At 43.8% G+C, this 11,915-nt stretch overlaps 1 protein-coding gene across 1 annotated transcript; it reads right to left on the reverse strand.

The window, feature by feature from the left end:
• On the reverse strand, window positions 8,686-10,932 carry LOC109948703. The gene is made up of 2 exons (XM_020562404.1): window positions 9,166-10,932; window positions 8,686-9,117 (listed from the first exon to the last, which is right to left on the reverse strand). Exons 1-2 carry the CDS (start codon window positions 10,930-10,932, stop codon window positions 8,686-8,688), a joined length of 2,199 nt encoding a protein of 732 aa, XP_020417993.1.

The raw sequence follows: 11,915 nt of genomic DNA on the forward strand, positions 1-11,915 counted from the left end.
GACCTTTCAGTTTATTTTTCAATTACAGTGCGTTATAAATAGAGGTTTTTTTTCCGGAGGAAATTTAAAATGAAGGAAATTAATGTTCTGGAATATGTAAAGTTTCTTTTTTGGAGGACAGATTTAAATAAAATAAGAATATAAAAACAACGACTGTTTTTGTATTACTGTCGTCGTTTTTCATCGTCTTAAGTAAGACTAAGACGACGTAATATATTTGTTGAGCGACGTTGATTTGTTTTTTAAACGTTGTTAGGTATAATATAACCGTCGTTGAAAATTGTCTCTCTGATTGCAAATTTGCAACGACGTTAGGTATAATATTTGTAGATACACAAACGCACACACATCATCAACTTCCAAAAAATTGTCTCTCTGATTGCAAATCTGTGTCATCTGTTAAGATTATGATGTGGAACAGAGTTCCATCTGGTAAGATTTCGTAACCCTTGGGATCTCAGAAAAATCTGATTATGTCGGCGGTTTTCTATATAAACCGTCGTGGTTATTTCAATTCTTGTCATTAAGTAGATCTACCGACGTAGGATAAGAAAATCAAAGAAAAAAATTGTTAACAAAAATTCTTATTAAGACGACGGTTTAAATTAAAGGTACGACGTATAAAATGAATAAATACGACGTTAAATTTTATAGTACGATTTAAAGATAACGTCGTAGAACTATACGAGAATGACGTCGATATATTTATATTTTCCGTCGTTGTACATTAATTTAATACGGCGATATTTTGTATTTTAAAGCCGTGGATTTGTTTGTAATTATACGGCGTCTTATACGAAAACCTCGTCGTGTTATTTTATGAGTAAAAACGGCGGCTTTTATTGAAATCGTCGTCTTTACTTTCTACGTCGGTCGATTCATAACTTCTGCCGTTCTTTGTTGGCTTTGATTTTACACTGCGGAAATCTGTTTCAAATAGACGTCGGTTGTTTAATTAGGTACGTCGTTGTTTTTGAACAGCCATTTGAATCTCCATTTTTTAGTTGTCTAAGGTGGTATTACACGACGGTGTTTTTAGAACCGTCGTCTTTTTAAAAACCACGACGGTTTTCACTTAGACCGTCGTTGTTTTCTGGTCGTCTTTTTCACTTTTTGTAGTAGTGATTGTTCAATTTTTTGTGTCTTTGCTCTGTTCACCCTCTCTTTATATTTATAAGAAATGTTTTGGAGTAGGGTTTCTTTCTTTTAATAATGGGCGGCAAATTTCTCAAAAGATCTTTCATTTTTTAAATACAAAGAAGAAGAGGTTTTTATCAATTCTGGCAGATAGGCTCTCAATAGTCAATTCTTTTAAGACCAATCACTTCTCTGGTTTTTGGAAGAGAACCTAACCCCTCTTTAATTCCAACTGCCCCTTTGTGAGAGCTCAAACCGTGATGTTCAGTTTGCTTTTCCAGTTTGAACAACTCCCTGTTTTCCTGCTTATCTCTTTTTGAGAACTTTAGCCTGTGTATCCCTTGAAAGATGGTGCTTTCTTTGGAGTAGAAACAATTTCTCTAAATATATAAAAGGGTTTTGATCTTTTGGTGGCAGAGATTTCAAAGACGTCCCTTCTTTTTTCCTGCCTCTGTCAACTCTTTATCAACGCAGTTGAAATTTTTGACTTTCCTAAAAAAGATTCACGGGGGTTCGTTTCCTTTTGGGCTCCTTCATCTCTTTTAATCATGCTCAAGCCTTTTTTATTTTTCTGGAGACATGGGCTGCTTGCTTTTTTTCTTTTTCGAGGCCCAAGTTTATTTGTAGAGTCCAGACTGCTTGGGCCCTGTGGTTTGCCTTTGTTGTTTTTGGGCTTTTGGGCTAGGTGTGCCAAATGTCACGGGATGACTTTTTTGGAGTCTTCCTTATGTGCGGCCTTAGACTTGATCGCGTCTCGAACAAGCTAAGTCAGCCTCCTTCCTACAACACAAGATCGAACCAAGCAAAGAACAATTGCAAGAGCAAGAACACAATAAGAACGCTTAAGAAAGTTTGGGAGAATATATGCTTGTATTGCTACTCAATGCTTTACAAGTTGTGAGGTGAGGATTCACAGTGTGACATCCTCCTTATATACATTCCCTATCCCACCTACCATCATGGTAGGTGGCTAAGATACAATGTCACCTACCGGCATCTACCAACTACTGTCACCAACCGTAGTCTACCTACTACTGTACAACGAATCTGGACATGTGGGCTAAGAGGTCTAGCATGATCAATCCAACGGGTTGGGCCTTGAACATGCGGGCCATGACATTCTCCCCCAGCTAATCCGGTAACGTCCTCGTTGCCGCGGTAGATCCGTCTCGTTCAAATGCTTCGATGATGTCCTTGTACTTCCACAAGGACTCTTCTTTCTCCCAATTGCCTTCAGACTCTGGCAGGCCCTTCCATTTGACAAAGTACTCAAAGTACCTCGGTACACCCTTGCGTCGTACCTCTCGCTTGGCCATGACGCACTCAACCTCCCTGTCAAATGAAGTCACCATCAAAGGTGGAGCTCGTTGAGACTCTCCACGACTTGGCTCATCGGGGTCGGCATGGTAGGGCTTGAGATTGCTCACGTGGAACACCGGATGAATCTTCAATCGAGGAGGTAGTTCCACACGGTAAGCAGCTCTTCCCACTGATAGGATGATAGGAAATGGACCCTCATATCTCCTCAACAACGCCTTGTGCAATCTTCTAGTGGACTTGTGTTGAGAAGGGTTGAGCTTCACAAAGACTAGATCACCTGGTTGGAACACAACGTCCCGCCTATGCTTGTCTGCCCATTTCTTCATCTTCCGAGTTGCCTTCTCCAATTGAGCCCGAGCCAGCTCATTAGTCACCTGCCACTCCTTGGCCGTCTTGTATGCAGCAGGGCTACTCCCTGTGTAGCCTGACACCACTGTGTTCGGTGTTATAGGTTGTTGTCCTGTTGCTAACTCAAAAGGACTTGACCCTGTCGACTCCAACCGCTGCAAGTTGTACGAGAATTGAGCAACATCCAACAACTTTGCCCAATCTCGCTGGTTGGCACTCACATAGTGCCTCAAGTATAGCTCCAATAGCGCATTCACCCTCTCCGTCTGATCGTCTGTCTGTGGGTAAAAGCTAGTAGAGAAGTTCAACTGTGAGCCAAGTAGCCTGAAGAGCTCCGTCCAAAGTTTACTAGTGAAGCGAGTGTCACGGTCATTGATAATACTCTTAGGGATCCCCCAATACTTCACCACATGCTTCATAAACAAGCGTGCAGCTTCCTTCGCATTGCAATCTGCCGGTGCGGGGATAAATGTAGCATACTTGGTGAACTTGTCGACCACCACTAAAATTGAGCCACACCCTTCCGACTTGGGTAGACTCACAATGAGGTCCATGGACAAACTTTCCCAAGGTCTGGTTGGAACAAGAAGTGGCTCTAGCAAACCACCCGGCTGCTTCTTCAATATCTTGTCTTGTTGGCAATAAGGCAAGTCCGCACGAATGAGTCTACATCTTCTCGCATCTGTGGCCAATAGTAAGCTTCACTCATCAAGGCTAATGTTCGATGAGTGCCCGGATGTCCCGCCCACTTCGAGTCATGACACTCCTACAGTAGCTCTCGCCTCAGATTGTCCCACCTTGGAACATAGCTCCTCTTCCCTGTTGCATAGAGAACCCCATCATCGAGCCAAAATCTTCTTGTCTTTCCATCTTTGACAAGCTCCAACAGACTTTTGGCTTGGGGATCATGCAACAAGCCCTCTCGTATCCTCTGCATGAGAGAACTCTGGGGTTATGTGACAGCTGCTAGTACGGCCTTCCTGCTTAAGGCATCGGCAACGACATTTGTCTTCCCTTGCTTGTACTCCAGTTTGTAGTCGAACTTCGCCAAGAAGTCTTGCCACCTAGCTTGCTTGGGTGACAACTTCTGTTGGGACTGAAAGTAGCTTGTGGCAACATTGTCAGTCTTGACCACGAACTGAGAACCAAGTAAGTAGTGGCTCCAAGTCCGCAAGCAGTGCACTACGGCTGTCATCTCCTTCTCTTGAACGGTATACCTCTACTCCGTGTCATTGAGCTTTCGACTCTCGAAAGCCAATAGGTGTCCATCCTGCATTAGTACACCACCAATGAAAAATCTGATGCATCAGTGTGTACCTCAAAAGGTTTGCTAAGATCCGGAAGTCTCAGCACTGGTTCCTCCATAAGAGCCCTCTTCAACTCATCGAAGGCATGCTGGCATCGGGGTGTCCACTCCCACGTCTTGTTTTTCTTCAGCAAATCCATCAAGGGGGCGGCTATGGCTGAATATCCCTTGATGAACCTGCGATAGTAGTTCACCAATCCAAGGAAAGACCGCAACTCAGGTACCTTGATTGGTGGTTCCCACTTCACATAGAGCTGGTTGTCCCTTAGAACTTGGAAGACCTTTTGCAAATGCTCGAGGTGTTCCTCTAGAGAATTGCTGTACACCACAATATCATCGATGTAAACCACAACAAACTTGTCCAAGAAAGGGTGGAATACCTTGTTCATAAGAGTGCAAAATGTTGCAGGGGCGTTAGTCAAGCCGAACGGCATGACAAGGAACTCGTAAGACCCATATCTCGTCACACATGCGGTCTTTGATTCATCTCCCGGTGCGATCCTCACTTGATAGTATCCCGAGCGCAAGTCCAACTTGGTGAAGTACTTCGCTTCTCCCAACTGATCAAACAAATCTGCAATCAAAGGGATTGGATACTTGTTTTTGATGGTCACCTTGTTTAGCGCCCTATAATCGATACACAACCTCAGTGTTCCCTCCCTCTTCTTCTGGAAAAGAACTGGGGCACCATAAAGGGCCTTGGACGGTTGGATGTACCCAGCGTCCAACAACTGCTTCAATTGCTTCCTCAATTCCTCCAACTCAGGAGGTGCCATCCGGTACGGCACTTTGGCAGGGGGTTTGGCACCCGGTTCCAACTCAATGGCATGATCCACCTCTCTCCTAGGTGGTAAGGTTTTGGGCAACTCCTTGGGCATGACATCTGCAAACTCCTTAAGGATTGCCTCTACAGCTTTCGGGACTGGTTGGACTTCCTTCTCAACTATATCCATCTTCATAGTTGCAAGGAACGTCGGATTGCCCTTCTTCCAAGACTTGGAAAATTGCATGGCTAACAATAGCTTCGTCTCGCCTTGTTGCCTCACTACTGGCACCATACATGGCATTGTTCCACCCTGTGCAATGCACATAGTATTGTAAAATGGAATGGGAAATGCCTTTACCTTGTCCATGAACTTCATTCCTAGCACGACATCGTAGTCATCCATCGAGATCACGAAAAGTCAGCTACTCCCTTCCAAGTGGCAATGTGTAGCTCCACACCACGAGCTACTCCATCAATGGGCTTGGCAGTTGAATTCACCGTCTTCATACTGCCTGCTTTCTTCGAGACTCGACACCCAAGTCACTTTGCTTCTTGCACGGACATAAAGTTGTGTGAAGCACCTGTATCCACCAGGCAACGGGTTGTCTTGCCATTCACCATGGCGTCGACGAACATCACTCCTTTAGCTTGAACCTGTGGTTCAGCTCCTTTGGCCTGCAAGGCATTGAAGCAGTGAATGGCCCCCATTCCTGCTTCCCTCTCGGCCTCCTCTTCCTTCTCTTGGTTCACAGCATTCAGAGCTTTCTTTTTCGGACAATCCCGCATCATGTGCGCTCCATCACACAAGTAGCAAGCTAGCTTCGACTTGTCTTTCCCCTTGTCACCTTTGTCATTCTTCTTCCAGGATGACTTGTGACCGTCAGACTTGTCTCCTGACTTGCTACCCTCTTTTGGCTTGTTGTCTCCCCCACTGGATCCACTGCCACCTTTCTTTCCTTTGAACTTGGAGTCGCCTTGATCACTCCTCTTGAACTCAACAAGAGACTCAGCTGCAGCAATTGCCTTTGACAAGGTTTGGACGTGTCTCCTTTGTAACTCCAGCTTGGCCTAATTCTGTAGGCCACTCATGAAGTACATGAGCTTGTCTTCATCTGTCATGCTAGGCACCTCGAACAACAAGTTGGTGAACGTGGCGACATAGTCCTTCACGATCCCAGTTTGCTTTAGCCATCTCAGCTTCTCCTTTGCCTCATACTTGGTATTCTCTGGATAGAAATGCAACATAATATCCTTCTTAAAATCATCTCAAGTCTCAAGTGTAAACGTACCTTGTTCGATCTCCATACATCGATGACGCCACCACATGAGAGCATTGTCGATGAGAAACAACGTTGCCGTATTGATCTTGGGCTCATCATCCTCGAGCTTCAGATACTTGAAATACCTTTCGATATTCCACAAGAAAGTGTCCAGCTCCTTCGCCTCCCTCTTCCCATTATAGGATTTGGGCTTTAAAGAATCTAGCACCTTGGGTTCCTTCGGAGTCCGGGTCTTGTTCAAGACAGCTTTCTTGCATAAAGCCCAATCTCCCTTCACATCCTTCACCTCATCACGAAGTGAAGTAAGCTCCGCTAAGAAGTGATCCAGCTTGGCTTCAACATCTAGCTTGATGCCGTCTAGCGCGGAGTTGAGGACTCCCTGGAATTGGCCTTGAAGCTCATCCACTACAGCTTCGAAGCCCCCCTTCGTAAGGACGTCCTCCTCGAGTCGTTGATCGAAATCGACCACGGCAATCTCCATCTTAGAAAGCCGCTTCTCCATCATGGCTACCACATCTCTACATCTTTCCCTCTTTGATTTGCCTCCATGATCCATGTTGACCTTGGACAGGTCTGTCTCCACATCTGATCCGCTCTTTGACATGCTTCTTCGAATGATTCAAGCTTTCGCTCTGATACCAACTGTCACGGGATGACTTTTTCGGAGTCTTCCTTACGTGCGGCCTTAGACTTGATCGCCTCTCGAACAAGCTAAGTCAGCCTCCTTCCTACAACACAAGATCGAACCAAGCAAAGAACAATCGCAAGAGCAAGAACACAATAAGAACGCTTAAGAAAGTTTGGGAGAATATATGCTTGTATTGCTACTCAATGCTTTACAAGTTGTGAGGTGAGGATTCACAATGTGACATCCTCCTTATATACATTCCCTATCCCACCTACCATCATGGTAGGTGGCTAAGATACAATGTCACCTACCGGCATCTACCAACTACTGTCACCAACCGTAGTCTACCTACTATTGTACAACGAATCTGGACATGTAGGCTAAGAGGTCTAGCATGATCAATCCAACGGGTTGGGCCTTGAACATGCACAAATTAGGCCCAAACGATGCAGAGAGAATTGCTTTGGCGCAAAGCCAGCAGGAGAATCCAAGGGCAGAGCTGACTAGTTCAGAGTTAGCCCTTTTCGAGGATACAGAAGCAGAACATTCCACTGCCATTCCAGCATCTGAGGAGCAGGCAAAGCAATCTGCATCAGAGCCTGTGGAGCAGGCAGAACTACCTGTTACATTTCCAAAAGCTAGAGTGGAAGTGACTGCTGCTGTTCCTGACCTTGTGGTAATTTTTATTTTAACTCTGTCTCCTTGTTTCCTGCAATTTTGTCCTGTCTTCGCTTTTCAACTGTTAGTCTTTTTAGGTAGAAGTGCCTAGATCTGCTGGTGTTTTGGCTATAATGACCAGCCCTCTGAAGCCTCCAATTGTTGCTGTAAGTGCTTACTCATTTGTGGATCTTCCTTTTAGTTTCAACGTCTTGCATAGAATTGACTTGAGCTCTTCTTGCAGATGCCCATTCATTCCTTTCCAAGCTCATCTGCCACTGCTTCTTTTGCTGACCCAGAGCTGGCAAAATTTGAAGCCATGGACCTAGATGCCCAGCTGGACAAGCTACAAAAACTCAGTTCTACTCCTAGAAAGGCCAAGTCCAAGGTGGTGGAGGAGGCCATAGAGAGGCTGAAGATTTGGCAATCTTCTGAGCTGGAACTGGATGAGGACAATGAGGCTGTTGATCAACTGATGAAGGACTTGGATCTCCTGCATCGACAGAACATGGCTCCTAAGCCCATACTTGCGATGAGCCTTGGCTTGGCCAGAGATGTGCTCAACCTCCACGACCGTTATGAGGATCTCAAGCCCACCTTCAAGACCTCTGAGTTCTGCATAGCCACTCATGAAGCCAACTTGGCTGACTATGCGAAGCAGAAGGCAGAACTGGACCAGATGGTTGCAGGGTACAAGGAAGCCAAGGCCACTGCAGACAGGCTAGAGAAGCAGATTGAAGAGCTTAAAAAGCAGTTGGCAAAGTGCAGGGAGGTGCAGAGCAGGCTCGGGGCTGGACTGAGCTCCAAGACCAAGGCTACCTTCCTCGTGCAGAGCATGGTTTCAGCTTCTAGACTAGCTTTGGAGATTGCAGAGGCTTCAATTCACCAAGGGGTGATGCTACAGAAGGAACTCTCTATCAAGAAGGCTAGCTTGCAAGAAACCCTTAGGAAGTTAGGGCTTTAGATTTTAAATTATGAAATGTAATAAACTTTAGTCACAAAAAATGACTAATATTTAATAAAGTTATTTATTTTTGTGGAATTTTTCTATTGGCAAAGTGTGCAAAAGTAAATTAAAACGTGCTTTAGCATATTTACAAGGAAAGTGAAGTTTGAAACAGAACTTTTAAACAACAGTTTCATTTCGCTCTCTCTCTATTCCAGGATTTGTTTGCACAGCTTATGAATCCCACATAGTTGGAAAAAATTTCTTTGGTGCAGCATGAAACCCTCCATCGCGGTCCTATAATCTGTATGCCCCCATTCCAAGGATCTGATTAATTATGAAAGGACCTTCCCATGTAGGTGACCACTTTCCATAACCAGCTATATGCGTTCGAAGGGGCAGAACTGCTTTCCATACTATTTCTCCATCTTCAAAACTCTTGTTTTTAACTCTTTTGTTGTAGGCCCTTGATACAGCCTGTTTTCCTGCTAAGAGTTTGTTGAGGGTATCAATCCTACTTGTATCCAATCCTTCCAGTTCTAGCAGCATGGCTTGAGAGTAGTCTTCTCTAACCAGATTGTGTTGATGCGTAATTCTAAGAGACTGGACTGCTATCTCCATGGGCAGAATTGCATCATGGCCATAAGTCAAAGCATAGGGGGTCATGCTAGTTGCCTCTCTTTTTGAAGTTCTATATGCCCACAGAGTTTCTAACAACTTCTCATGCCACTGTTTTGGATTTTTCTCAAGCATTTTTCTGATAATGTTGATGATCACCTTGTTACTTGATTCTGCCTGCTCATTAGCTTGGGCATAATAAGGGGTGGATTGAAGCAGTTTGAATTTAAATGCTTCCGCCATATCCAGCCTCTCTCCAAATATGAAAGAAGATCCTCTGTCAGTTGTGATCGATTCTGGAATGCCAAACCTTTGTATAATCTGCTCTTCTATGAAAGTGATGATCTCTTGAGATGTTGTGGACTTAACAAGCTTGGCTTCCACCCATTTGGTGAAATAGTCTGTAGCTATAATGATAAAACAGTGTTGTTTGCTACTGGCTGGATAAATCTTACCAATGAGATCCATTGCCCATCCTCTGAAAGGCCATGGCTTTACCACTGGATTCATGGGAACTGAAGGAGCCTGCTGGATTGGGCCGTGCCTTTCACAAGCCTCACATCCCTTGGAATAGTCAATGCAATCTTTCATCATGGTTGGCCAGAAGTAGCCATACCTTCTAATTAGCCAGCACATTTTTCTTCCTCCTTGGTGGGCTCCACAGATTCCCTCATGAGTTTCTCCCATGACTTTCATGTATTCTTTCTTTCCAAGGCACCTTGGAAGTACTTCATCCTTGCTTTTTTGGACCAAATCTCCATTCCACATAAGGTAGTTTAAAGCCATGATTCTGACTCTTTTCTCAGAAGGCAAGGTTGGATACTGCAAGTAATTCATGATAGGATTTCTCCAATCATCTTGAGTGATTATGGTAGAATTAACATCTATCTCCATTCCTCTGGTCAGAATAGATGGTAGACTTTTCTTTCCTACCTTGATGATTCTTTGCATACAGTCTTCAGGCATTTGTATACCTGTTGCTATTTGAGCCAATTCATTGGCTGCAAAATTTTCTTCTCTTGGGATATGTTCCCAAGTAGCTTCTCTGAATTCTGTCAGCAGGTTTCTAGCTGCAACTAAACAAATAGCTAAAGAAGGACTCAGACACTTGTATTCTCCAGCAATCTGTTTCAACACAAGCATAGAATCTCCCAGGATTTCCACAGATTGGATCCCTAATTCCACCAGCATTTCTAGGCCAATGATTAAAGCTTCATATTCAGCCCTGTTGTTGGTGTAATGGAAATCTAACTGGAAAGAATAACAATGTCTGATCCCTAGTGGTTCCTCTAAAATAATCCCTGCTCCGGAAGCTACATCAGTCTTTGATCCATCAAAGTACAGTTTCCAAGGTGTAAGGTAAACTGAATAGATGGGATTGTTAAGGCAAGTATGAACTCTAGTCAGCAGATCTGCATTTGCTATGTCCAAAGAGTCCATATTTTCAATCTCTTCTCCTAGGTGATCTGCTAGGAAATCTGCTATAGCTTGTCTTTTGACAGCTTTCTGAGGAACATATCTGAAAGCAAATTCTGCCAAAGCCAGAGTCCATTTTTCAATTCTGCTTCTCAACATTGGCCTCGTTAGCATGTATTTGATTAAGTCTGTCTTGGCAATGATGTGGATGGTGAAAGGCAGCATATAGTGTCTGAGTTTCACAGCAGTGAAGTATAAGGCTAGACAAAGCCTTTCAATTGCAGAATATTTCCTTTCTACTCCTGTCAGAGTTCTGCTCAGATTGTAAACTGCCTGTTCCTTCCCTTCCTTGTTATCTTGAACCAACAGACTCCCTATGGACACTTCTGATGCAGAAACATAGAGTTTGAGTGGTCTTCCTCTCTTTGGTGGGGACAGAACTGGTGGATTTGAGAGGTAATGCTTGATTTCCTCAAAAAATTGTTGGTGCTGTTCTTCCCATTTGAACATCTATTCTTGTTTCAATCTTAACAAGGAGGAAAAAGGCTGGATCTTTCCTGCAGAATTGGATATGAATCTCCTTAGAAAGTTCATTTTTCCTAGGAGACTCTGTAGTTCTTTCTTGTTCTGGGGTGGTAGAGCTTCTATGATGGATTTTGCTTTGTTTTTGTCAATCTCTATCCCCCTCTGGTGGACCAAGAAACCTAAGAAGTTCCCTGTTTGAACTCCAAAAACACATTTTTTGGGGTTCATTTTCAATTTATGTTGTCTCATCCTTAGGAATGCCTTTCTCAGATTTGATACATGATCTCCTTCTTCTGGGAATTTAATCACCACATCATCTATATATACTTCCAAAGAATGCCCTATCATATCATGGAAAACAGAATTCATTGCTCTTTGATAAGTAGCTCCTGCATTTCTTAAGCCAAAAGGCATTACAGTATATTCAAAAGCACCTATATGCCCTGGGAACATGAAAGCTGTCTTGTGGATGTCTTCTTCTGCCACCATAATCTGATTGTAACCTGCATTGCCATCCATAAAAGATAGCATTTGGTTATGAGCAGCTTCATCTACTAGCATATCTGCCATTGACATAGGATATTCATCCTTGGGAGATGCTTCATTTAGATTCCTGTAGTCCACACAGATTCTAATTGCCCTTGTTTTTCTTTTTAGGAACGATACAATATTGGCTAGCCAATCAGCATAAATGGCTGGTCTGATGAATCCTGCTTTGAGCAATCTTTCTATTTCTTCCTTGACCTTCAGTTCTGTGTCCATAGACATCCTTCTTCTGGCCTGTTTGACTGGAAGGTAGCCCTCTTTGATTGGCAGCTTGTGCTCCACCAGTTTTCTGTCCAGTCCAGGCATCTCATGATAATGCCAAGCAAAACAATCTCTAAAATCATGCAAAAGTGCAATGATTTCACTCCGAAGTGGTTCTTTTAACAGTGCGCTAATGAAAGTGGGTCTTGGATCCTCTTCTG

This window comes from Prunus persica, chromosome G4 (assembly GCF_000346465.2).
Source record: "Prunus persica cultivar Lovell chromosome G4, Prunus_persica_NCBIv2, whole genome shotgun sequence".
NCBI lineage: Eukaryota > Viridiplantae > Streptophyta > Magnoliopsida > Rosales > Rosaceae > Prunus > Prunus persica.